Here is a 25,560-nt window from a genome sequence, read left to right as displayed (position 1 = left end):
AGAACTGCATTTTCGCCAACCTATCTAGATATAATAGTCTTAGGACTATCCTAAGCACGCTATAGCTAGCTACTAAAGCTATTAAGTATATAGAATAGACGTAGATCCTTAGGTAAGTAGGGATTGAAGATAAGTAGACGACGCTGAACGCTAGAGGGAGACTGTAGGTATAGCGGACGCGATAGACGAGGTAGCAAGCCTCTACGAGCCTAGAATTAAAGTATATAGTTAGTGAAACCACTATCTAGATAGCTAGCTAAAGCGTATAGATAATAGTTAATAGAAGATAGTAGGTTGCTAGGGATAGATGGCCTCGTTCGAGGGATGAAGTGGGGCGGCACGGACTACGGTGGTGAATGGGTAGGTGTAGGTGTAGGGTCTTATATAAGCAGCAACCCTACCCTACACCGACCCATATCTTGGCAACCCTTGTTATGGGCTGGGCCTTTCAGGATACTGTTAGGAGCCAAAGGTTATTGTATTGCTTAGGTCTATATAAAGTAGCGAAGGTCTAGTGTCTACTTATAGTGTCCGTTCTCTTACTAAGCTAAGATAGGGTAGGTATATAACCTACCCCATAACAACCCTACACTTACCCAAGGCCCGTGCGACCTAACCCTACACCTACACAACACCAGTAGGGGGTACCCATTTACCAGCGTAGGCACGGAGTTGATCTGCGCCGCGTACGCTGTCTGCTACACCTGTCACTCCGGGCATAGCTGCGCAGCACACGGCTGAAACCGAGTAGGAGTCAATAAATAAATAAATCACACCAATTGACTCATAATCTTACACATAGTAAAGGGTCCTATATAAGAGTCATCACAAGATATAGACGTCGTTGCCTGCGAAAAAATTCCTGTTGCATTGTAGTTCAAGTTGTTCTGAGCGATCGTTTACTACTACGTACTACGGGACGTGACTCAGAGATGGTTCATCATCACATGCAGCGGTTCTACCGACCTCACTGTTCGCGTCTTCCTCATCTTCGCTTTGCAACCCAATGTAGCCTATATCTCTGTCTTTCGTACTGATCACAAAAGATACCACTGCCATCATGCCAAACACAGGCACACACGCTAGAAATGGCAAGCCAAGCCATGCACTGCCAAGACCCATACCCCATTGGAAGAATTGGCTAAGGGCTGGTCCAGCAAACATGGCGCCTATCGCCTCTGAGATGGCGATGGTACTCATCAGCTTGCCAACATGAGAACTCGACTGCCCGCCAACAGTGTTGACGGCGACTGAGCGCAAGGATGCGTTGTATCCTGTGCCCATGTTGTAAACGAGCAGCCCAAGAATGAGAAGCGCAGGAAATCCGGCGATGCCCATGAGGAGGAAACCGACCATCTGCATGATAACTGAGCCTCTGGCTATCCAAAGGTCTGCCCAATGAGACGAAAATTGAGGGTGCTTGAGCAAACACCAGTTGATCGCTGGGAGAAACACTCCTATAACTACGAGATTCGTGCCAGCACGGAACGAAAGCAGGTAGGCGGCCTGCTTGATCTCCCAATCGTAGCGCTTGGAGGCATATCGAATAAGCAGTGACATGGCTTGTCGGCCCAGCCTGTTTGCCATGAAGCCAAACACGATTAAAGCGAGCCGTAAATCTTTCCTAAGGAAGGTGTATGCAGTCTGAAAGTTTCGCAACTGCGCTATGGGCGTGAAACCGCCATCCTTCGGCTGTAGCTCTGTGCACTGATCTACGTTGTCCTTGGGTTCAGGCAAGTCCCGCATATGCAGTGTTTCAGGGAAAAAGATGGCAAGGCACATGCCGGCGGACTGTATTACGAGCGCCAGGAGCAGGGGAAGCCAGTCCCCGTTCTCCATGAGCTTCGCAGCAATGGCTGGGGCGATCATTTCTGCCACCAGCATAGAAGCAGTCAGGTAGAGGAACACAGTGGTACGCTTGTCCGGAGGGACAATGTCTGAGATCATGGTCATGGCAACTGCAGCGGCGACAATGGGTCCTCCCCCAATCAGGTAGAACGCAGAAGACAACCATGTCAGCTGCAGCGGCAGGGACTTGAAATAGCCTGCTCGTCATCAGCTACCCCAGGTTTTCTAGTTCAAGTACCCACGGGGCGGCTTACATATCAGCAAAACCCATGCAGAACTCAGCTCGCAGCCCAGCAGGCTCGCCGCGAAGATCCACTTCCTGCCAACCCGGTCCGCCATGGTACCAAAGGGTATAGCGAGCAATATGCTGGGGATCGCGTCGAACGTATCCTGCCAGCCAAAGATCATAGCCAGCTTCTGCTGCACGGCGTCAATTTTGCAGAGCTTCTCGGAGATGCTGCCATTGGAGTCTATGACGGAGCTATCATGCTCTCGATAATACGAGAGACACAGATTGGTCTCGTATATCCGTGTCTTGGGTGGTTCCCCAAGGAAGGCGCCAACGTCGATGATGGTAACCATGACCAGCACCTGCACTACCCAGAACACCCATGGTCTATTCGTCGTCTTTGCCGGCGGCGGTGGGAGCAAGTGCGTTAATTCATTTGGCGAGAGGAGGAGCGTGCCTTCCTCGACTGATTCTCCAGGCAGCTGTGTAGCCATTGCGCAACCAACGGAGGGAACGGATAGCCCTCGGGTCTAATCATGAACGAAGATGAGTCAGCAGAAGGAGAGCAGCAAGCGTTAGCAGCAGCACGCAGCGGCCAAAATATCTGATAAAGTAGAGGCACAGGGAGAAGAAGACACGGCTGTGACGCCTGTTATCACGTCGAATCATAGCTCCATGCTTATCCGTCTCGCAGGGGCAGAATTCGGGCCTCGGTAATGCTATGCCTAATTAAGTTAGTACCGAGTCCTTGATCCGGAACACTACAATTACTATTGCCTCTAGCTCCACCAACATGGATCCGGTTTTAGATGCGATTGAAGACATTGGACAGAGATTCAGACAAAATGGGATAGGAAAGTCCAGTCATAGCGAGCACGCTGCGAAGATTCTATCAGGCTCAGTGCCTGATTCAAGCTAGTACAGTGTACGCGCGTCACGTACGAGATAGACGATCGAAATTCATCTTAAATAAGACTAGCTTCATGATAGGAGTCGCTGCAACGCCAAAAGCAGTCACGAACTCTAATACGTATAACTCTCAACTAGTATCTTATAGCTACACTATAATATACAATACAATATAAATAACTTATTAATTATTTTAATAATACGGAGTTGCCCTTTGAAAGTTCTCTCCCGCCAAGGCTGGCCATCCGGGATGGCAGTGCCATCACAACCATCCCGCCAAGATGGGATGGACGGGATAGCAGGATCAGAGGCAATAAGGATATAAGGATGGATGGATTTCATTATTTACTCTCGTTGTGGTCAACTTAAATTGTACTTTCTTACTAGTTACTTTACTTAACAAGATTGCTATATGTTAGTCTATTGAATAGATTAGCGGTTGTCGAACCTATTGTTACTTTCTATACAAGCACGCCACTCCACTGCATCGCTAGACAAACCCTCACGGAGCTCTTCACACCATCTCACTCGCCCTAACCCGGATCGTGCTTAGAGAAGTATCAGCACCTAACCCCGTGTAATAGGGGGGACGCGCGATGGCCTGTAGAGACTGTTGTGGCCGTTAGCGGGTGTATTTCTAGTACTTTGTAATAATAATTCTAAAAATTAATTTCTTACTATTTGTCGTATTTTCGCTCCCTGTATACAAAAGTCACTACACTTACTTCTTATAACTATTGGTAAGCATCTTACAGCGTACTATATAGTCCTATTAGAACGGGCAGTCTGTTACAGTGCGAGGCAGTACGCTCCAAACGTAAGCTTAAGTACCAGCTACGCAGACAACAACGGAGCTTTGTTGTCTTGTGCCTGCCTTTTTGGCAGCGTGGTAGGCGCATGTAGCTGCGTGCTCGGCTCCGCTAGGAGCCCTCCCAGACACAGTCCTTACAGAAAATAGAAGATAAACACTAGATCTAATAGCCTCTGGCCTAACTACTATCTTGTCTTATAGTGTAACGGTGCAGGCAAGACTAGTTAGATTAGTATTAGTAGTAGTGTCACTTAGAGGCATATAGGAGTGCGTAGGACAATAAAGAAACCTCAATTTAAATAGATACCTATAGGCCTTGTACGAAAGGATATGAAAAGTCTACAAAGCTAGCTATAGGAAGTGTGTCAATATACACCTATATTAGTCAGATCTAAATTAGATCCAACTCTAGGAACGAATAACTACTAAAGAGGTGGCGGATATTTGCTCCGACCCAGCTCCAGGATGGGTCCGATACTTAGCAGTGTTGTAACATCATTACACCCGTTAGAGTAGCACGTCCCATAATTCAACTTTAACAGTCGATATTCTATTCCATCTAAATCAGTATTAAAAGTCTTAAAAGTCATTGTAATGTGTACATACGCAGCAGGCAGTTTTAGCAAAAATAACCTGGTCCACATCGCAGAAAGTTGTGCAAGTCTTCTCATCAGTCTGTCCGTCGCCGCAATAGTAGATTATTTCTTTGTTACCATACTCATAACACTTTAACACTGTTAGTAAAAAGATTCTCTAATATTAGCGTATATTGTGCCGGTGTATAGAGTTACTAGTAACTCTATGCACTAAAAAAAATACATCTAGAAAGAAAGGAGCACTCAGAACTCGAGAGAGGTCTATCTTTTAATAGCTAAGCTATGTTTTCCTCATCGTAAGTCTGAATAGCAAAGACAATAGAATATCGCTCAGTATAATTAAGACTTAAGACTTACAATGCCGCATTGCTCATACGCTTGAATAGTAGGGATCCATGATACCAGAGCGAAAAAGGTAATAGAGAAAGATTTCATCTTTGCCGAATCGTCTGTAAGATTGAAAATCTAATTGAACATTTGCTATGAAGTAGATAATGAACAAAGAAAAGTCAGTGTTTAATATATATCTCTTTAGGCTAGCTATTAAAAAAAATGATAACGTAAAATAGTAACGCAGCTCTATGTTAGAAGTGATTGTTATTGGTACGGAAAGTGATGGAACATGCACACGCAATATCTCTTCTAAGTAGTCGTACTAACAAATAGCTAAAGTTAAACCCCGCTTCTATCCCCTTATCTGATCCTGCGACTTCCGCATCTATCCAAGCATCTTACAGAGGTGCCTTTCAAAAGTTCTTGCGGACAGCGATCATCTGTATTACTACCGAAATACCACCGAAGCTTGGTCGGATCTGTCCCGCACCGTGACCCTACTTAGTTATTTATAACTATTGTTATTTATTCTTACATACGCTATTTTCATATGACGAAAGTATTTTTTAACCCCCTTAATTTACCTTCTTTACAATATTAATAGAGTTTCCATCACTATTACTATTTCGCATAGGACATGTGTTTAGACAAACCTTATTAAAACGTCCCTAAATAGCTCCAATTTTCCATCTCGATGCCCAGTAATTATAGTCAAGCTTACGTCCTTGCCTTTCGCATAGCATAACTTGTAATTTCATATAACATAATTTTCTCAAGCGTACATTTTTAACATGATGGTTCTAATAATTGCAAGATTCAAGAGTAACACCATGTACACATGTTCATCGCTCTGCCTTTCATACAGCTACAGTGACATTGTTGAAGTGCTCCATACATTTCTCTAACGGCTGTATCACATTCCTGACAATTTCACCCCTCCAGTTCTTTTCTTTGTCTGTTACGCCCGTAAAGCACCACTTGACAGCTGTCGCATAATCTTCTCCACTTTCGTCGCTCACGCTGCGTGACCACTTCAAACCGGCCATGACGTCAAAGGCATGTTTAGTGGCGGCGTCAGCGTTTGGTGGGTGTCTTTTGCTTACAGCATGATCTTCCAGACGACAACCAAAACATAACTCTAAAAGAAGTATGCCGAGTGCATAAAAGTTACAACCATCCGCCGAAGATTCAGTGGAAGAAAGGTGAGCGTGATTTTGTACGAAGCCTTGTCGGATAAAAGGCTCGCCGCACGGAAGCAATTCGTTCCTCTCTTCAGAAGGAAAGAAGATGACATCTTCTTTGCAAAGGCCTGTCCGCAGCCAGGGCGTAGACTGAAGTTGTGCTACCGATGAAGCAACAAGGAGAGCAATCTGGTAGCGTTGGCGCCGCGAAAAAGGGTCTTGAAAGTCACGAGAGAGAACATGGCCAAGTGTTATGGGACCGTTTTCGGGTTGATTCCTTTTCTGGTTCACCGGATGAAGGTGAAAGGCTTCGTCATCATGACTGACGATGCCCATGCATACTTCACACTCTTCGTCGCCTAATCGCCGGCATAACTGGACGTTATGATCAACAAACATATCTACTTGTATCTTTGGTACAGTAGGTATAGGTGGTGCAAATCCCACTCTCTTGCAGTGAGTAGTTGAGGGCAGTTTCGGACCAGCTCGTGTGGGCAAAGGGACCGGCTGGTGTTGGGGCGTCAAAGACTTGATAGTTTCCAGTCTCTTCTGAGACGAAGAACAGCCAGGAATATGACCGCAGCGAATATGTTTCTCGGTCCATGGAGTAACTCCGTGTTCGGAAGGAGCGATAAACATGAAGACGATCTCGAAACATGCTTCGGCCAATGTTCGATGCTCAAGTCTCAAGTTCGCGAAGTGGTATTGCTGGCATGAGCACTGCCACGCATTCTGCAGCGCCTGAAACAGCAGGTTTGATTTCTTGGAAATCCTTTTGAAAGCCGACTCCAGCTCAGAAGCTTTTTTGGTAGCTCCAGGTGCGACATCTTGGAGTGCAGAGACTCTATCGCTAGAGTTCAATAGCTTCTCCAGGCGCTCATTGCATTCTTTTAGCTGACCAAATAGCTCATCCCTGATCCTTTCCCCAACGCTAAACTTCATTCTGAAGAATTCGTAATCCATCTTGCCCTTTGCAGTGGAAATTTTCGAAGGTCTTGCGCCCTGTTGAGGGCTTGGCGACCGGTTGACGCTCCGTCGTTTTGTTTCTGGTAGTGAGAGCTTATCCTGTACATTCTTCTCTCCAAAACATAACTCTTTCTTTAGCTCTTCGGCAATCTCATTCATTTCAGCCATGGTGTCCAGATACAACTGGTATGACTCTTTCAACCTGCGTTCTAGTTGCTTTTGTAACGCCTTATCACTCCACTTTAGACCCCCCGGATTTGCGATGAGCTTCCCAACTTCATCGACATCGTGAAGGAGTGGAAACAAGAGCTCTTTGAGGTTGTTCTTATATACGATTTCATGGAACTGGATATCGCGCTGGCATTTGGTATATTCCTTACGTATCCGCCAGTAAAAGCCGCCGACTTTCGCAACATCACGCCAGTGCTCGATGCCGCTTATGAGTAACGGAAAGGCGCCAAGAACAATACCCGCTACTTCCAGGCCGCTCATTCTGACATTTATAAGGTTCTGTTAAAATGAAAAGTGTAGATAAGACAGTTAGGTACGAGGAGTGGAAATCTCCAACGATGAGGGTGGTGTTCCTTCCCCGCGATTTTGGCCCCACAGGTAGCTTCTGCCTTCTCGCGACCTCTCCATAGCAGCACAATTATCAGAATATTCCCATCATCGACTTCTTGACGCTCTTCCGGAACGACTTCTCGAAATCTGAGCACACCACTGCCTTCTTTTGGTGAACTAGATTCTTGATCACTGGATTATGAGATATGACGCTGTCAGTGTCAGACCAATGCCGCTCCTGCATCGCTATTCTCCAAGAAGTCATTTCTGCCCCACCCCACCCAGATCGCAGCGGCAACAATGCCATAAACCTTCTAATGAGGGAGGAGCTGGACAGGTTCAGTCTTTTTGTTGGAAATATTGGAGCTCTCCATCAACCCGAGTCACCCATGTCCATCGAATCACGACTACAAAGAGCCCATGATGTGCTTGCTCACATTTTGGGTCTCCTAGACGACTTGAAAGAAGTTACTGGAGAACTCTTGGATATTGTCTCTGGCAAAAGAGAAGGATTTGTCTCAGTTGTTGACGGGACTGATGATGAATGTGGAAGAGAGATCAGTGAAGTAAACGAGCTTCAGGAAGAGATCAGTGGGACCGTCACCCGGCTCTTTAGAATTTCAACCCTTATTCAACGTGCAGCACCTACAGATGTTTTTGCGAAAGCTCTCAGCCGTAATAAATATCACTTCAATGACCAGTTCGACATTTCCCATGTTGGCGAAAAATATCCGAAACTTGCCACAAAGGACTCGGCCTGGCTACGTCAACGGCTTGGGAGAGCTATTACGCAAAGAAGGCATTACCTCAGCTACATACAGGACCACCGTGAGAAACTGGCAGATCCACTCAATCACCATGGAAAGTCGGGTGGCTCGGCCTACAAACCTCAGATTCCTAACATCAAGCAGTCGCTGGGTTCGAAGCCAACGCTAGATAGGGAGAGTCTACCTTCCTTCTTCACTAAGGCCACCACTATTGCCACCGAAAATCTCGCGCCTGAACTGAATTTTGCCGATGAATCAGATCCAGATGATGCTCGTTCTTACACAACAATATCCCGCTCGATGGATGGTGATCATGAGGCATGCTCCAATGTTCGCATCCCAAAGCTCGATTCTTTACGCACTGATTATGGGAAAGAGTTCGAATGCCCATTCTGCTTTCGCATCAAAAAGTTCAAGAGTGAGCGTGTGTGGAAAAAGCACGTCTTCTCAGATCTTCGTCCATACGTCTGCACGTTCCCAGACTGTGATTCACCATATTTTGGTGACATCAACAAATGGTTCCAGCATGAAATGACATTTCATCGCGTGAGTTTCGAGTGCTTCCTGTGTTCGAAATTTTTCAACCAAGAGGACAAATACACCCTCCATATAAAACGGGAGCATGATGAGACTTTGGATGATGGTGGGGAACAAGCAGCAAGAGATCTCTCTCGAAAGCCACTGGCTCAGATTCCAGCAACCGACTGTCCTTGCTGCTCTGACTGGTCTACTCGTTTGGAAGAGCAAGTCATTCAAACGAGTGGATCAGCACCTACAGGAATACTGGCTGTTACTCCAACAGTCTTTAAACGTCACCTCGCAGGCCATCTTGAGCAACTTGCGCTTTTTGCAATCCCTATCGGCGTTTCAACTGATGCCAACGATGATTCGAATGCTGCCATGGAGGAGACAAAGAGTAAGCGGACAGATGCGTCAAAACTCTCGGCTTTGACATTTCCAAGCGATCGTGGTGATTTAGAAAGATCAGAATCAGAGTCAGAAATAGATGAGTCCGGGGGCATTCTTCACGCTGATATCCAGCCTTCGGAAAGCAACACTAGTGCTGGAATGAAGTACCGAGTATTTGGGAAGAAAACACGGGAGAAAATCGAACAGCTAGAAAGATTGACCGCCCTTGCGGAGGCCCTGAGCCGCTCAGGAACCTGGAGGGACGCGCATGCGCTGTATTCACACGTGATAGAGACTAGTAAAAGAAAATTCGGATCAGAGCATCACAACACAGTGAGAAGCAAGACCGGACAAAAGACTGCCTTCAAGGATTACAGCCAATTCTTCGCGGCGGAAGAAAACCGGTTGCGAACGTCCGGGGTCGATAATAGGATGCCAAGCGCCGAGCTTTTGGTAACTGTTTTCAATCTTAAAAACATCGGGACAATACTATTTGAGCAGGAGAGATATGTCGCAGCAGAAATAGTGTACAGAAAGGCACTGATGGCATCCGAAGACACGCTGGGGGACGAGCACGAACAAACGATTTTAATCATCGCGAACTTAGCATACGTGACAGATAAACTAGACAAGTTGGAAGAGGCAGACAATTTGTACAACAGATGTCTAGAGTTGCAACGGAAGAAGTACGGATGCTATCATCAATCAATGCTTCCAGTCGCGCGTCGATGGGCGCTCATGCTTGCAAGGCAGGCGAAATTCGTAGAGGCAGAAACTATCTACAAAGATGTAATAAAGGGGTATAAAAAGACTCCCGGAAATGATGATCAAGGATTGCTTTGGTTCGAACACAGCCTAGCGTCACTTTTAGTTGGTCAAGGGAGGTATGAAGAGGCGGAATTGTTGTGTAGACAGTTACTGTCAATATACCAAGAGAAGGACTGGCATCAAACTGAAGAAGCGTTTTTGGTAAGAGAAACTCTAGTGGAGGTTCTCGCCTACCAAGAAAAGCATGATGAGGCAGATTTTCAGTTCATGGAGTTGTCACAGCTGTGCCTGGAAAAGTTGCAGGAGGACCATAAAAAGGTCCAGAGGTTGATCACTCATGAACAGTATGAGGCGGCAGAGGATGTTTGTCAAGAAGCTCTGTTAGTATTTAGAGGCAATTTTGGAATTGGAGATGGAGATTTAGTGCCATTGTTGCGGGAATTGGGCATTGCCCTGGTACATCAGCAAAAGCTTGAGGAGGCGGAAAATGCCTTTAGGAAAGCACTGAAAATATACGAACAGCCTTCTCAAAAGATGGACGCAATCATGCCAGATGTCATGGGAAGGCTGGTCGATGTACTGGAGATGCAAGGAAGACTCGAAGAGGTAGAAGATATGAGATTACGGATGCTAGAGGTACTGGAGATTCTAGAAGCGTAAGAGGCTATAGAGGCTAGAAAGGCTACAAAACTAGAGAATGTAGATTTGAAAGTGTGGTGTGAGCGACTCAGGAGCTTATAGCGGCGCAAGCGAGTCAAGATGCTAGAGCGGTGGAAGTGGCTAGAGAGGTGCAAACGGCCCGCGAGGCCAGAGCAGTGCTAAAGATGCGGGAGCTGATACCTTAGCTCGTGGCTGATGGTTCGGATTTCGATTTGGAACATGATAACAGCGATGTTGCATGAATTGAACTTTAACACTGCGTTGCAGAACTGGTTGGATAGAAACCGTCGTCAAAAGCGCGAACAATACAAAAAAAACTTCCCTGCACACTGATGTAGCCCAATATCGTAAGCGCAAGCTAGTACATCAGTTGACAAAGACAAGTAAACTTGCTTAATGAGACAGGTTACATTCTTCGTTTGTAAAATTTGCTGAAGTGCTTAGAATAGAATCCAAAGATGCTGAATGCGATGGTTTGTAAGATCCTGTAAGAAAGTAGTAAGATTTAGAGGTTACGTCTGTTCCTCTTCTTTCTAAATAAAACCTAGAAACAGAACATTTGTTTGAAATCCATGTTGGACAGGAAACTCGCATTTTCTATTCATCATTTTGCAATTCAAAGGTCTTGAATTCAGTATCAAGCAAGCTTCCTCCAAAATTCTCCTAAAGACCTACTTGAACTCCAGACAAAAAGTGCTATACTTATACACACAAGAAGAAAATACTAAAAACTAGAAGAAACCTAACAATTCTAACTTTTACATACAAAAAAAGAAAATCAAACTCGCCTCCTAACTTTCCCGTAAATTAAAACCCCTTCATTCTATCAAACGCATCTGCAAACTCGGTATAATCCCACACCCCATCATCCTCCTCTTCGTCCGGCGCAAACTTGGACCCCACAAACTCACCCCTCGCAATCCTCGTCGGCTGCCTCCCCATTTCCAAATGCAAACACGCCTTCAGCCCCTGATCCACATCGGCCCAACAGCACCCCAGACTCATCCACAGCGCCACAATCCCTACCCGCTGCTCCCTCGTCTTATTCCCGCCTACGGCAAAAAACCCCGGCCGCCACAGCTCATCCCCCCGGGGCGGCTTGAGCGAAAAAGTAAGCGACTCAAGATTGGGAAAGCAATCCAGGAGCGCCTTGCCACTCTTGAGGATCTCGGGCCAAAACCGATTCTTCCAGCAGTACTTGACATGCTCGAGACTGCGGTCGAAAATGCCGCGCGGACTGGCTTCCATGACAATGTGGCGGACGAGTAGGTTTCGGTGCGCAAGACTGAGTTCGAGCAGGCGGGCGTTCCATGAGGAGAAGACGTTGGCCGAGTAGAGGATGGGACTGCTTTCGGCGTTGAGCTGGCGGCACGTGCGTAGTAGGGCGACGGGGAGGGCGCCGTTGACTAGGGGTTGCGGGGCGCTGGGGCCGCGGCCGGCGTGCTGGATGTTCATTGCCCGGGCGACGAGCCGCGCGGCTGTCGGGTCACGTGTGTAGATGAGGAGGGCGCCTTGGATGCGGAAGGCGAAGTCGTAGACTAGGTCGCGCAGTTCGCGCGGGAGGTCGAGGAAGCCGATTGCAGTTTCGTCTTGGTTGTGGGATTGCGTCCATGGTGGTGTTGTGCCGTTTGGGGGATACTTTGGGTGCTTTTGGTGTGGTTAGTTGGCCCAACTTATGTCCATGGTTGTAGTAGTAGTTGGGCGCCGAATCGTTCCGGCGGTTTGAATAGATGGGGGTATACGCACTTGGAGCGCCATCTTGACGTAATGCTCCTTTCCGATACAATGAAACTGTCAAGGCAGGATTTTGATAGAAATCATTTATGGATTGATGTTGCGTGCAGAGCTGAAAAGGGCCACACGGAGGATTTCTTGATTACATGCAGTATTATTGAGCTAACCCCCTTAGGAAGGACTAGAGCTGAGACGCCCTACAGACCCTAATTGGCACGGAATAATTGTATGCCTTGCATATTTGTACACGCGCACGTTTGGCTACACCCGTGGGCCGATATTTTTAGATAAGAAATATATTCAACGTGTCCAGGAGGTTTCATCTCACGCCACTTTCTACGTGTACCACAACATCACGCAAACTTAATATTCATCAACACCCCTTCCCTGTCCCAAGTTCCCCTCCAAAAGTCCTTCCACCAGCGCCACAGCCTGGATCTTCACCTGTTTCTGAGTTACCTTCTTCCTGAGATCCTCCTTTTCTCTTTGTAACATTCTCAGATTTTCCCTTGCTTTATCCAATTCAACCTCGACATTTCTCAGACGTTCATCGTGGTCCGTAATGCTATAATTCACTTTCTTATAGGTGCGATTCGGTCCGATGTAGTCGCCATCCCGCACTTTACCTCGTTCTATTCCAGGAGCGCGGTTCACACTAAGAGAGGATAATTGGCTAGTGATGTCTCGGACCTTGTACCATGAGCCAGATGATGAAGGCGGGGACGAGTCAGGAGAAAAGTGCGGGCCAGCATGAGGATGATTATTCGAATTGTGCGCTGGCCGATCGGCTGTATACCAGCCTGCAGTTCTGAGCTCGGCACGAGCTTTATTAACATCGTTCTCTAGTGCTCTACTGACTTCAATAGCATTGAAAAAGCGTGACCGGTAAGTACTTTGCTGACTTTCAAGTTTCAGCAGGTTGGGTGGCTCTATGGTACTGTGATCCAGCAATTCGCCGTGGTAACGACCAGGGCTCGATGTATCAGGGCAACGGGTGAGAAACATGCATGCCCAGACTTTGAGATCAGGGTCCAGTTCGCAGCCTCGGTAAATCTCTTTGAGAACAGCCACAGGGTCCTCATACAGGACACCGTATGTGTTCATGCGATCCAAGGCATATGTCTTGCAATCTTCGAAGCCCATATATAAGCCGAGCTTGGCAAATCGTATGTCGGCTAAGACCACAACTGCTTCGACAGATACATTCTTGGACTTGATAATAGGAGGGGCTTTGAGTCGGACATCTCGAGTGACTGCAGCACCAGCAAAGATATGCGGATCAGGAGGATAAGAGCCAGTATGGAGGAATTCGAGAAGGCGCATGAACGTGCCCTCCGAGACCTCCTTGGGTACCACGAGAAAGCGACTGCCAGCCCTATCAAAAGTTCTCTTGACACTCGGAAACTGGTCAATCTTATCTATGCCAACAAGGACCGGTCGATCTTTGAAAATCAACTCGACAGACTTTGAAGAAGAACCGAGGTGCGCCCGACGTCCCTTCTCGAGCTCGTGTCGTCGAACATTGTACACCTCAACCTCAAGACCTCGAATACTTGGTGTTAGGTCAAGCATTGGCTGGCAAATCTTTTTATACCACTCTTCCACCTCGCTATCGGATGGTCCGCATATGTCACTGTGACAATGGCTACAAAACCACTCGTTCCTATCTTCGTGCTCGATTTCGTCTCTTCTCCGCGGGCGGTAGTAGTCGTCAACATGAAAGCGTCTGCTGGGCAAGTGATGTCCATAATCCAGGGTTGTAAGTTCTCTACCATGGACAGCTGAAAGCCTCCGGATGGCGAGCATGATCTTGCCGAAATGTAAACCGTGTTTCAGACGCCCAGAATCCATCTCATTCTCCTTTTGCTCGTCGCAGGCCACAAGAAAGTATGCGTGGATCATGTGGTGGATCAACGTAGCGACAATATCCCTTGCCTGGCCATGTCGGATGACATCTTGACTAAGGATAATGGAGATGCGCTTAACTTCCCGATCGAGTCCCCATCGGTGTGTGTAAGTAGCACCAGAAATCTCAGAGTCGAATCTGTTGATATCGAGAGAGACTGTGTTGTTCAAGTATCCAACAAACAGAGCTTGGTCGAGTTTGTTGAAGATTCGAAAAGGGATTTTTTCGCTCGAGCCGTTCTGGTGGAGTGCTACTGCTCGTCTGCAAATGTTCATGAGTGATTCAGCTGCATCTAGCCAACGTTGTTCCAACTGGTCGACGAGGAAAGCCACAGCCCAGTCAACGTTCCATTTCAGGTCTCTGTCACACCGCAAATAGGGGTCTTGTAGTTGCAATGCGGTGTTCAGTAACGGATGGCCATAGTCGTGGGAATCAAAAGGTACATACACCTCCGATTGTAAATCAGGCAAGGGGGAACGGGAGAACGCTTCTTCGTCGACGAAGCTACCGTCGAACGGAAATAGCGCCAGAAGGTCAGTAGAACTCAACGACATGAATTCAAGTGGAAATGGCGAGGTAAATCGGTGCATCCAAAAATTGCCCAGAATCTTAGTGCGCATAGGTGACAGGCCGCAACTATGCCTATATAGTCAAATGGAGTCGATGATGACAGTGTTTGACCGTTGCATATACAACGCTTGAGATTGCTTTTCCCCGGCGAGGCTCCTCAGACTGCGCTCCCTTAGTATCCAATGGTTACCGGCTTTGAGGAAGAGATGATACAAGTGCTGTGGTAAGCCGTTTGCCATGGGCATTATGGAAGATGGAGCCTTTGAACAGTCGAAATGAAATGGTTATCCATCTCATTGGCCCCTTTATCAAACAATCGAGCTAATTCCACGTCAGTGTGACATTTGTGTCTGTTCTCAATGAATTCCAGAACGCTCAGGCATGCCACGAGAGCAAGGTGTCAACGCCAGCATTGTCGCACCGAGCTAGCCAACACACCTCAAGCTACACAAGACCAATTGCTGGATCTATAGAGACGTTGGCAAAAGGGCGCTCCTTTTGCCCATCTTGAAGCAGACCTGGCAATTGTGCATGTTAGTAGAATTGTGAAATTTGAAAGACACGGAAGCGGGCGGATAAGAGGTAAGGATGGTATAGTGTGTAGCTAACGAAGCCTGCAGCAACACCAGGTGCGGCTCCAATCATAGAACAAAAAAATAACAGATGGGATATACAAAGCACGTAAGAGGAGCGAGAATGAATGCGCATGAAATGCTGAAGCGCCTGACCATTAGCCGAATCTCCTTCCCCCCGAGGATGTCGTAACACATAAACAAAGACGGGTAATAGGCTTGTCTCGATACGTGGGCACTTGCCACTATCGATGCGGGTAGAACAGCGAACAGGACTCCGGACATGTTTGCGCCGCCACCACTAGCCCTGATTATTAATAACGTGGGCGGTCATCGGGACGACCGTATTCGTCAACAGCCCTTCCACTGACTGAGCCGGGGCGCGAGCCTGGACGAGAGGTCCTTCCGCCACCCTCGCCGTAGTGCTTTCGCCTGAGAGCGGCTAATCGCTTCTTCTTAGTGTGGGCGTTGATGTATGTGCCGATGATGAAACCGACAATGTTGAAGAAGGGTACCCAGGTGGTCTCCGGGAGGAACTGCTGGGCAAAGGCCAGAGAGACGGGCGAGACGACCCAGCTGACCTTCATGACAGGCAAGAAACCAGCCTTGACGGTAGCCTTGACCTGATGGAAGGTGCGCGCGCCGGCAATGAGGGCCATGCAGATCAGGTAGACGCTGTTTTGAATGGGCGCAATCTGGACAGGCACGGGTTAGCATGCCATGCGATGCAATGTGAGAGCGGGCTTGTGCTCACGATCAAGTTGCTAGCAAGAATCTGTAGGACCTTCGCCTTCAGACTCTTGCGGCCCTGGAAAAGTTTCTGGAGCGCGCTGATCAGGACGTGGCCCAAGGGCGCACTGATCAGAGCACCATAGATGGCCATCTTGGGGACACGCGAAGTGAAGTAGTGGCCTGACTTGCTCCGGTCATGGGCAATCCACGAGGCGAGGAACTCCTGCAGGCCGGAGAGGGTACCCGAGGTGAGCATCTTGGTGCGCAATGGGTTGCTCTGCAGCTGCTTGAGATAGGCCTAGAGAGCGGACAGTCAGTTGGAGAGCTCGTCGCAGCGTGTCGAGACGGGCCAAACTCACCGCGAGGTAGCCATTGGGGCCGCCGCCTTTGGTGATGGCCTGGCCGATTTCGTGCATCAGGTCGTCGTTGCCCTTGGAGGCCGCGTCGACGGCGGCAGCCGTCGAGTGGAAGGTTTCCTTGTCGAACTTGACCGACATGGCGGCTCAATGGGATGCGACGGCAGCGGAATGCAGATGGGCGCGTAGAGAAGGTGAATGCGGCGGCCGGGGAAGGTTGTTGTGGGGGAGGGCTGGAGCTGTTGAGCTGACGTGCGGATGGCTGGGGGATGAATGTAAACAGCCTCGGATCCCAGTCCGTGCTAGCGCCGTCGCCCGACGAGGATGCAGAGGCCGTCGAGGCGGAGGTGTCGTGATCTGACACTGCACTACGACCTCGGCTCTCGCCTATCAGCCCTACTCGAAGTACATGGCATGGGATCTGTCGAGGAGCACGCCGTGGGTGCTGCTTGCATAGATAGCAGCCTCGCCTCCAACGCCGTGGCAAATGGCCTAGCTCCTTTTGCAGCGAAGCGACCCAAGAAGCTTTGGCACAGCGGCCAGCTGTTCACCCTTGCTTTTCCTTTGTGTGCCGATGGAAGCGTCCAAGATTGCCCCAGCTGCCGATACAATGGGTCCATCTCGCATCAAACATGTGCCGCCCGCCCCATGGCATCCTTACATCGCCATGCTCGACGTTAGCTGCATGGCTGGAGACTCGGAGACGCGTGCGCATGCGCCTGTGTTTACCTGACTGCATTCCCCGACTCTCTAGTACCACCCCCCACTGCCACCTCACCATGCTGGACGAGACTCCAACGCCTCTCCAACCACGTGTTGCATACACACCGTCATGTCCATCTCTTTCTCGTCCGCGGCTGCAACCCTGATCCCCCCTTTCTCATCTGCTCCTGTTGATCGTCTTTCCGTTGGATTAAAGCAGACACTGGGTGCACCGCCACTGGTTGCGTGGCTGGTACGTCGCTATCACGGCAAACAGTTGAGATGAACGCAGGGACCGTCAATCGTCTGTAGCACGGTAAGCAGCATAAACGCAATGTCAAAACACAAAAGTCCTCTGGGTAGCCGCCCTGGGAAGACACTGTCCGGGCGCGTCATGATTCCCTTTTCCGGTCTTTTCTTTGGCGTTTGACATGACTCTGGAACAATCCAGGCCTCGAGACCCGAATGTTCCTTCTTTTCCCTTGCTCCTTCTTTCACGTTTACAACTACCCTCGTGACCACTCTACCTTCCTCAAAGACTCTTTTCATTACTTCCAACTTGCTGCATCCTCACCGTCTTTTCGCCCGACACCGACACCTGGGACCGACACCTCATCTCCTCACCCGCCCGCCCGCCAACCCCACCATCCTTGGCCATGGGGAAACGCACGCAAACGACAAACTGCACTCATGTAGACATGGACCGTGTCTACGGGCACGATCAGCAGTGTTCTGTTTGTGGCTGCTCATCCTCCCTCGGTTTCCTCTATCAATGCAAACAGGACAATGAAACAGAGCACCTCAGCGATCTGATATCGCGAAACACATCAAACATCATGCCAGTCAAATCGAGGTTACGGAAAGAGCTGGAGAGAGCTGGGCTGAGCGAAAGTATTATTACTGCCGCAGAGAGCGGACACTACACCGATCAACAACTTCAGAAACTGAAGCAACTGAAGCGCGATCTGCAACATACCATCATCGACGTGCAGCAGGCTGATCAGGCCAACGATGCCATATCCAGGCTTATGGATATGGCAATGGCACCTTGTGGCACTGATGGTGCCATGAGTAGCCTACTCCCTGCAAATACGGTAAGTGGACATGTGCCGGGTTATCACATGCAAGATAATTGCCGTGATAAAGTCAGACGTTCCTAACAGACGCCCAGGAACCTTCGGGATGTAACTTCAAAGCATGCCATGGATGCCGCCCCTATTACCTGGATCGCGTCTACATTTCTTTTGGAGCCGTCATGGCGGGCGAGTTCCCACCCTTGACACGAGCAGACATTGGAAAGTTACCCGTCAGGCCCGCTGCAACCATGCGCAACATCGGTATGAGAAGTCGGCCACTACCGTCGTCCAGGACGCCCAATGCCACACCATCCACAAGGGCGACCTTCAATTCCCCCGCCACGTCGACTAGCCTCCGCCACTCGCCATCATCAGACACGACCGACTCCAGTGCCGCCACATTCCAGACATCGCAAACCGACCTCGACGAAATCGCAAATCAGCGCCGTCCCCGCCTCAACTTTTACAAAATCGGCCGTCTCCCCTCCAACAACCCGCCATCTACCCGCCCATCCCCCCTCCTCCCCCAAGGCTTCAAGACGACAATCCAAGGCATGTTCCGCTACAACCGCGACCGCAGTTCCACGAGCACATGCACCACCTGGGACACGGCAAACTCGACCTCCACCTCAACCAGTTCTTGCAACACAACCCGCGTGCGCCGCACCCGCCGAGAAAACAAACATCTCAACCACCACCCTCAAATCCCGCCCACATCATCATCATCCTCAGCAGACAGCGCCATAAGCACAAACTCGGCCTTCAAACTCTATCCCCTGGAAAAAGACCCATTACATACCCGCGTCGCGTCGACGGGGAGGACGCACACGGCGCGAATGCACATACCAGATGTAGCTACGATTACGCTGGCAGATCCGGCGTCACGATTGGCCAAGTCGGGGGCTGTGGTCAGGACGAGGGAAGTTGCTAGTGAGGTGCCGGGACGGGGGAGGGGGATGCAGAGTGTTATGACGCAAGTTTGAGAAAAAAAAGACGTTTGGTTTATTGTGACTTTCTTTTTGGAGGGGGGGCAGTTGGCAAAAGGGGTGGTGTGGGGGTCTTTGGACGAGTTGGGTGGGAGGGGGTTTTTTTTTCTTCTGAGGTATTAGCACTTGCATACTGGTGACTACTGGGGTAAAGGGATAGTTTGGGTTGCGGAGGTTAGGAAAGTCGAGTAACGATTCATGCCAACTCTTTTTATCTTTATTTTTATTTTTTCTCCTTTTCCTCATGTACCAAGGGTGAACGTGGTGAAGTGAGAATCTGTAACTCATGGTTTAACGTTTTTGTTTCTCTTTGGATAATATGCCAGGCCTAAGTGAAAAAAAGTCTGATATTATTTGTCCCCGAGACGCAGATTGGAAAGGTTGGATCTTGGGTCTCTTTCGCGGCGTAGAGAGAACAGTAAAAGCTTGCTATTTATACAAAGAGTATCTGATGAGTTGATGCTTCTTTTTCAACACTTAGTCAGGGGGATCCGACTGAGCTTTCTACAGTATTCATCGTGTTGTCTGCCAAAGTAACTTGCCAGGGAGGCTAGGGAAAACAGCGCCTGCATCAACTAGGAGCTTGGCCACCTGCTCATGGCGCTCTAATGTAGCTGCCCGCAACGCGTTGCCGTAGTATTTATCTGGCGCGTTAACGTTAGCGCCCGCGTCTAGTAGTATCTTCACTACCTGCTCGTAGCCGTATGATGAAGCTGCCGATAATACGTTATCATATTTGCCCGCGGCGTTGATGTCGGCGCCTTCATCTAGGAGCTTTTCCGTAATTGTGCACAAGCCCAGCAAAGCGGCATAGTAAAGCGGCATAGCTGTACTTTCTAGGCCTCTGTCTAAGCGTAGAAATGCCCATGGTTGATCTGGGTCGTACAGCCGGATCCATGTGAGATATGCGGGTTGCTCTTTCGACATCAGGCTCATCGCTACCTGGCTCACTCTGCCTGTCTCATCCTTCATTTTCCGAAAATGGCTACTCCAGAACTTTGCTGTGTAACTTGCGAGCGCAAAATCCTTAAGAATGTGCTTTAAGATTGGTTGCTGGAACTGCAGTAGATATTTTAAACAATCCTCTGCTATTGCACTGTGGTATTTTGCCGCTTGTATACTGTACTGATTTGAGTGTCCTTGTTTGATCCTCTCTGACATAAGATACTCCTGGATGGAATAATGCGCTAGAGTGACGATAAGCTAAGCACGATCTGTTTTTCTGTTTCTGTCTGACTTATCTATCGTGATAGTGACAAGACTAGAGTAGATGTTCAGTACCTTTAGCGGGTCTTCTAGCACTTTATCGCGATTAAATGCTAGCTTGCGCGCTACGTTAATAACGATAATCTTAGTAATCTCTTTAACTAATATTAGCTGCTTAGAGAACGTTAGCCACTAAAGGATACGTATCGTAAAGTCGCGATCTTGTTTGCTTATAGTAGTAAGAATGCGGTCGTATGTCTGATCTAGCGTTTTTAGTAAGGTAGTTAATGACTTCTAAAGTATTGCTCGATTACGACACTACGCTAACGTGTTAAGCTAATATGTAGCCTATTAGAACCTACGCTCTCGTTAGCTTTAGCTCCGTAGGTCGCTAGGTATCTAGCGTACATCCCACGAGCTCCTTACGTCAGCGCAGCCTTAATCTCTTCTCTAATAGTAGTATCTCTTTTCTATTTTGCGAGATTCCTATTATTAGATAATCTTTATTAAACGTATCGTCGTATATCGCTATCTATAACGTCTTTTTAAAGATAGACTGTGTCTTCTTCTTTTATATAGCTCTCTAAAGAGCTCTTAATATTCTACTCTTTCTAGCTAGTTATAAGTAGATATAGGTTATTGAGCTACTATCCAGCTACTATCTTAAATAGTATATCTATTAATTCTTGGCGTTGTGTGCATTTATTGAGCGCATCTAGAATAGTATAGACATGCGTAAATTGTTGTATTACCTGCGGTGCTAGCTCTAGAAGTGCGTGTAGAGGCGGCTCTCGATTTCTATTTCTACTTTGTGAGAATAATATATCGACGCTCTTAGGTATTATTACTAAGCGCTGTAGGAGCTGGTAAAGCAACGAGTGGAATATCAGCTCTAGACTTTGCTTCTGTGTATTGTTGAAATTAAAGTAAAAGTACGCAGTTACTATACTGGTATTATTATAATAGTGCTCTAGCACATGCTTGATGACTATAGAGCTTAGGATAGTCTTGCTACATTCTGGGATCCTATACAGCTATAGTCGCGACGCTAGGGTTGTTTTCTATTTGGTAAAGCTTGCGCTATCTAGTAGCTAGAATCTAGTCTCAGCCTACCGCTGCTTATGCGCTTTATGGTAGTTTGTGGATGGGTTAGGGGCTGAAAGCTAGCTGCGGATTTTACTAAGCTTTTCTTCTTGACCTTGGCTGTGAGTTTTAGAATTGTCTGTAGATGTATCTGTGGTACCTTCTGAAGCTTTATCTACCTTTTTCTGTAGCCGTCTTATAGTATGGGTTTTGCCTTCCCTATATATTGGTAATATATAGATACTAAAGATGCCTAGTAGGTAGTATGTACCGTCTTCTTCGCGTGTCGTCTGGCGCTTTGCTGCTTAAGAGAACCGCTTAGTAATATAGAACTTGGACAGGTCACTTTCTAATAAAGCTTTAATAGGTATTCTGGTAATCTTATGTATAATGTGGCTAAGGGACTCCTTGTTTTCTAGCCGCGATTTATTTTTAGAAAAGAACTTAATGGAATAAGGTGCTAGTAGTTCTTAAAGCGTCTATCTTTGGTTGAACTACCTACTCTTTCTAAATGCTGACTTGCTATTACCTTCTAGGTTGTCGTTTTTAATATCTGAAAGGAAGGCGTAGCACTTGTCTACATTTTAGTACTAGTAGAATATAGAGTTGATGGCTTCTGAAAGCTCTGTGTTATTCGTCTTATTAATATAGCAAGTGTCTACCTAGAAATATTCCAGACTATCCCGCTTGGCCTGTTGCGCGCAAAAGAGGAGCTTCTGATATCTCTTCTTACTTTGTGTTATAACGTATGCTAGATTTTTAAGGTCTTTTAGGTTAGTAAATGTTACTTCCTCCCCTTCTTTCTAGGTGTGCGATAGAATCGCGTAAGAGGGGATCTTGTCTCCGATTAAGTCGGCAGTCCATCTAAACCTCCCATCACTCGTAGTGTGTAGTAGCCGCATCAGGCTGAGAGATCAAATGGTGTCCAAGAGCTCACTTGCGTAAAATAGAAAGATCGTAGCTGTTGAATTTGTTGCGAAATTCAAGGAAGGCTTTGCTAAGTAAAAAAACATGCGGAAGGTTGATGTCAGGAGGCTACAGTGTCGCGAGCTGAGTATTGAGCCTGGCTAGATCTTCAACGCCCAGAACAGAAGGCGCAGCTCGCCTGCACAGTGACACGAGGCTAGGTAGGCAAGGCTGGAACCGCATAATCACGTGACAGTCACCGCACTACAAAGCAAGAAACAGTTCGATCTGCTCGTGCAGAAAATGCTATCATAAGCCGTTATTGACTGTAGATTTATATCAGGATGTCTCAAGGGCGTGTTGGCAGTACGTGCGCAGATGAACACGCTACGTAGTGTACGTCAACGTACATAGATATACTATCCTGCTACCGCTATTTCATTTTCAAATATCTCTCCTACTCCATACGACGAAACGATCAATAGCCAAGTTCAACATCATCGAAATCCTCATCGAACATGGCTCAACTCAAGAAATAAGTCGTACCTAGAGAGAATGTTGAAGTTTCGTCAATCCCCCTGTGAAGTTTGACCAAAGAAGCCTATCTCGCGACACAAGGATGTCTTTTCTTATCAAGTTAGGGACATGACCTTATAAAGTATATATTTCATTACTGTTATCCCCCTATCCTCGCCACCGGATGAAATTGGTCTATAATCATACACGAATCTTTTTCTACAATCATCATTTTTAACTTTGAGTTTGGGATTCATATTTTTTTTTGTCATGGATGCCCAGTGGATCACAAAAAAACGACTGACCCAACCGACGCATGCTGCGCGGAGAAGAGAGAGAGAGAGAAGAAGAAGGGGGAAAGAAAGGTGGGAGGCACGAAGAAACCATATTCAGCGACGACCAAGTTTCCATTTCGCGATTCGCGATTGGATATCGTCCCATGTCAAATCCTTACGCTTGAGTCCCTCCATTTCCCCCTCTTGCAGTACGACGGTCGGGGCACCAGAGCCCTTACCCGCATTGTGCACGTCACCACCAAATACTTGCTTAGCCACACGGCGGAGATCCTTGATGGTGACGGCCTCAATCTTGCTGCACATTTCCTTGACGCCTACTTTGCGGCCGTGGACCTGGACCTGACGACCCAAATCCTCCAGCTCGACCATGCGCGATTCGAGGTTCATGAGAAGGGAAGAGCGGAGCTGGTTCTTTGCGCGCTGCACCTCGCCGTCCTTGAGGGCTGCAAAGCCCGTTTCGTCGCTGAGAGACTTGAGCTCGCGGCACATGACTTCGAGCATGTGGGCAGTGTATGAGGGGGCGCACGAGGCGGCGATGCCAAAAAGACCGCTGTCGGTATAACTGTGGTTGAAGGCGACGCATGATTCGACCCAGCCGTGCTGGTTGAGAACATTTGTGTAGAGGCGCGAGTACATGCCCTTGCCGGGCCCACCAGCACTGAAAGAGCCACCACCACCAAGGAGCGTCTGAAGGGTTGCGAGAGCGTAAATATCCGGCGAAGAAATGGGGAGAGCTTCAAAGGCAAGGTGGATGTGGGATAGGCGTGGGAGCATGGGGTTCGCTGGTGGGGGGATGGGAGGGAGTGTGAGGAAACCGCCAGTGTACTGCGAAGGTATCGAGGTGTCTATTGGTGGAAAGTTGAGGTCGGGTGCTGTGGTTAGGTTGGCAGTAGACGAAGCCGATGTGGAAAGGTTCTTGAGGAAGGGAATCTTGGAGATGAGATTGGAGCTTCCTGGTAGTGCGCCTTTGGGCATGGGATGGTCTGCCGTGAAGTTTGCCTGTGATGCTGCCGCGCTGTCTGAGCCTACACTGGGGAGTGCCGGGCCTGTGCCTTTTTCCATGTCGCCAAAGTATTCTTCGGTCAGCCGAACGGCCTCGTTGTGGTTGACGCCAGCGAAAGCAACGACTATCCTCTCAGGTTTGAAGAACTCTTTCCGGTATGCTTCAACGACGGCGCGGTTGATCAAGGGCAGCCGCTCTTTGGGACAGAGCAGCGGGTTACCGAGGGTATTGTCCTTGTATGCTGCCATGTGGACAAGCTCCGGCAAGATCAGCTCAGGCTTGCTCCAGATCTCGCCGATTTCGTAGTCGGCCGTCTCGAGCTGTTGCTGGACCTCGTCCTCTGTGATCAAGGGATCGCGTATTGTCTCTGCGAGGACACCGACGGTGGTGGGCACGGCCGAGTTGAAGGTAGCGGATTGGTACATGAGCGACTCTCTGCTCGAGGCGCATTGGATGTTGCCGCCGAGGGTCTCAATCTTCTCCATCATCTGGTCGCCCGTGGTGGAGCGCGTGGACTTGAATGCCAGGCGGTCGATGATGTGGCTCACACCTCGCAGCGCATCGTTTTCGTAGCGCGAGCCGGCGTCGACGTAGACGCCAATGCCGGAGAAGTGGCCGGGCAGGGCCTCTGTGGCGACGCGGATGCCATTGGGCAGGGTGGTGATGTGGTCGAGTTCGGCGGGGTCCTAGAATGGTGGTTTAGAATGGCTTCAGATGCATCGACATGGGCGGATGGCGGATGCTGACCCTCTCTTGGGCGACGGCCGTGGCCAGAGCCCTCCTACCAGCACATGCGGGGGGCGCTCGGAGAGACGAACATGGCGTGGACAGCGCGCGGGATAGCGGTCGGCAGGTGCGCGGTCTTAACATGGCGGGCATGAATAGAAGCCGTGATGGCGCGCACGGGGAAAAAATCCCAAGCAGCGGGCGGGCGGGCATGACATGATGTCACGTGGGCAGGGCCAAGGCGCAAGGGACCCAGCATGGCGGACCAGACAGGCGGCCCCACACGGCAGCATTTGCGATCAGCGCCTTGAGCGTGGCGGGCGACATGCGAGACTGGGGAAATCTGCCACCATGTGACGCGACGAGACGAAACTTTGCTGGCCCTATGGCGAGGGCAGAGGAGAGTATCATGGCATGCGCGCCCCAGGGAGCGGCGGCGGGCAGTAAAACGCCGCCACCGGCAGGGCCTGTCTCAGGCGGCTGGGCGGCGCTGGGGCGGATGGAATGCCTCAGACGACAGTACGAGGTAGAGGGTACAGCAGCAATTACAGCACAGCGGCGGCGATGGTCTGCGACCGGGGCCGGGTGCACGACTAAACGCAGGCGTCGGGATATAGCGCTGTGCAGTATGGTTTCGTGACGGCATGGCGCC

General features: G+C 48.8%; 10 protein-coding genes across 10 annotated transcripts; 2 read left to right on the top strand and 8 right to left on the bottom strand.

Annotated features, from left to right (window-relative positions):
- Window positions 1–846: 846 nt before the first annotated feature.
- On the bottom strand, window positions 847–2,721 carry PSV08DRAFT_207315 (major facilitator superfamily domain-containing protein). The gene is made up of 2 exons (XM_014221869.1): window positions 2,103–2,721; window positions 847–2,045 (listed from the first exon to the last, which is right to left on the bottom strand). The coding sequence occupies exons 1-2, from the start codon at window positions 2,569–2,571 to the stop codon at window positions 913–915; spliced, it is 1,602 nt and encodes a 533-aa protein (XP_014077344.1). The 5' UTR covers window positions 2,572–2,721; the 3' UTR covers window positions 847–912.
- Window positions 2,722–5,461: 2,740 nt separating this feature from the next.
- On the bottom strand, window positions 5,462–7,421 carry PSV08DRAFT_364460 (uncharacterized protein). The gene has a single exon (XM_014221871.2). It carries the CDS (start codon window positions 7,363–7,365, stop codon window positions 5,584–5,586), a length of 1,782 nt encoding a protein of 593 aa, XP_014077346.2. The 5' UTR covers window positions 7,366–7,421; the 3' UTR covers window positions 5,462–5,583.
- Window positions 7,422–7,640: 219 nt separating this feature from the next.
- Window positions 7,641–10,723, top strand: PSV08DRAFT_185568 (uncharacterized protein; the record flags this gene model as incomplete). Its single annotated transcript, XM_066091912.1, has 4 exons — window positions 7,641–8,000; window positions 8,256–9,530; window positions 9,744–10,534; window positions 10,633–10,723. 4 exons carry the CDS (start codon window positions 7,641–7,643, stop codon window positions 10,721–10,723), a joined length of 2,517 nt encoding a protein of 838 aa, XP_065948724.1.
- A 499-nt stretch (window positions 10,724–11,222) lies between these two features.
- PSV08DRAFT_403934 (uncharacterized protein) lies at window positions 11,223–12,296 on the bottom strand (the record flags this gene model as incomplete). Its single annotated transcript, XM_014221874.1, has 2 exons — window positions 11,223–12,185; window positions 12,285–12,296. 2 exons carry the CDS (start codon window positions 12,294–12,296, stop codon window positions 11,346–11,348), a joined length of 852 nt encoding a protein of 283 aa, XP_014077349.1. The 3' UTR covers window positions 11,223–11,345.
- Window positions 12,297–12,635: 339 nt separating this feature from the next.
- On the bottom strand, window positions 12,636–14,732 carry PSV08DRAFT_228036 (uncharacterized protein; the record flags this gene model as incomplete). The annotated part of the gene is made up of 4 exons (XM_066092217.1): window positions 12,636–13,616; window positions 13,668–14,207; window positions 14,259–14,439; window positions 14,548–14,732. The coding sequence occupies 4 exons, from the start codon at window positions 14,730–14,732 to the stop codon at window positions 12,636–12,638; spliced, it is 1,887 nt and encodes a 628-aa protein (XP_065948723.1).
- Window positions 14,733–15,324: 592 nt separating this feature from the next.
- Window positions 15,325–16,649, bottom strand: PSV08DRAFT_411423 (uncharacterized protein). The gene is made up of 3 exons (XM_014221876.2): window positions 16,412–16,649; window positions 16,075–16,350; window positions 15,325–16,015 (listed from the first exon to the last, which is right to left on the bottom strand). The coding sequence occupies exons 1-3, from the start codon at window positions 16,547–16,549 to the stop codon at window positions 15,635–15,637; spliced, it is 795 nt and encodes a 264-aa protein (XP_014077351.1). The 5' UTR covers window positions 16,550–16,649; the 3' UTR covers window positions 15,325–15,634.
- PSV08DRAFT_319950 (uncharacterized protein) lies at window positions 15,327–16,015 on the bottom strand. The gene has a single exon (XM_066092677.1). The coding sequence runs from the start codon at window positions 15,603–15,605 to the stop codon at window positions 15,390–15,392; it is 216 nt and encodes a 71-aa protein (XP_065948722.1). The 5' UTR covers window positions 15,606–16,015; the 3' UTR covers window positions 15,327–15,389.
- Window positions 16,650–17,844: 1,195 nt separating the features above from the next.
- Window positions 17,845–19,198, top strand: PSV08DRAFT_378755 (uncharacterized protein; the record flags this gene model as incomplete). The annotated part of the gene is made up of 2 exons (XM_014221877.2): window positions 17,845–18,204; window positions 18,282–19,198. Coding segments are annotated over 2 exons (1,248 nt in total), but the record flags the coding sequence as incomplete, so codon positions are not given.
- A 487-nt stretch (window positions 19,199–19,685) lies between these two features.
- Window positions 19,686–20,788, bottom strand: PSV08DRAFT_373074 (ankyrin repeat-containing domain protein; the record flags this gene model as incomplete). The annotated part of the gene is made up of 3 exons (XM_014221878.1): window positions 19,686–20,375; window positions 20,454–20,570; window positions 20,741–20,788. 3 exons carry the CDS (start codon window positions 20,786–20,788, stop codon window positions 19,686–19,688), a joined length of 855 nt encoding a protein of 284 aa, XP_014077353.1.
- A 2,390-nt stretch (window positions 20,789–23,178) lies between these two features.
- PSV08DRAFT_207303 (peptidase M16 inactive domain-containing protein) lies at window positions 23,179–25,121 on the bottom strand (the record flags this gene model as incomplete). The annotated part of the gene is made up of 2 exons (XM_014221879.2): window positions 23,179–24,868; window positions 24,930–25,121. 2 exons carry the CDS (start codon window positions 25,119–25,121, stop codon window positions 23,273–23,275), a joined length of 1,788 nt encoding a protein of 595 aa, XP_014077354.2. The 3' UTR covers window positions 23,179–23,272.
- Between the last annotated feature and the right edge of the window lie 439 nt (window positions 25,122–25,560).

Source organism: Bipolaris maydis, assembly GCF_028858645.1.
Source record: "Bipolaris maydis strain C4 unplaced genomic scaffold PSV08scaffold_11, whole genome shotgun sequence".
Classification (NCBI taxonomy): Eukaryota; Fungi; Ascomycota; class Dothideomycetes; order Pleosporales; family Pleosporaceae; genus Bipolaris; species Bipolaris maydis.
This window is presented reverse-complemented; position numbering and strand designations above follow the sequence as displayed.

Coding starts and splice junctions, on each gene's coding strand:
- PSV08DRAFT_207315 (XM_014221869.1), bottom strand. CDS start 2,571: ATGGCTACACAGCTGCCTGGAGAATCAGTCGAGGAAGGCACGCTCCTC. Junction 2,046..2,102: donor TGCATGGGTTTTGCTGATAT/GTAAGCCGCCCC, acceptor GATGACGAGCAG/GCTATTTCAAGTCCCTGCCG.
- PSV08DRAFT_364460 (XM_014221871.2), bottom strand. CDS start 7,365: ATGAGCGGCCTGGAAGTAGCGGGTATTGTTCTTGGCGCCTTTCCGTTA.
- PSV08DRAFT_319950 (XM_066092677.1), bottom strand. CDS start 15,605: ATGTCCGGAGTCCTGTTCGCTGTTCTACCCGCATCGATAGTGGCAAGT.
- PSV08DRAFT_411423 (XM_014221876.2), bottom strand. CDS start 16,549: ATGTCGGTCAAGTTCGACAAGGAAACCTTCCACTCGACGGCTGCCGCC. Junction 16,351..16,411: donor GCCCCAATGGCTACCTCGCG/GTGAGTTTGGCC, acceptor TCCGCTCTCTAG/GCCTATCTCAAGCAGCTGCA. Junction 16,016..16,074: donor TTCTTGCTAGCAACTTGATC/GTGAGCACAAGC, acceptor GTGCCTGTCCAG/ATTGCGCCCATTCAAAACAG.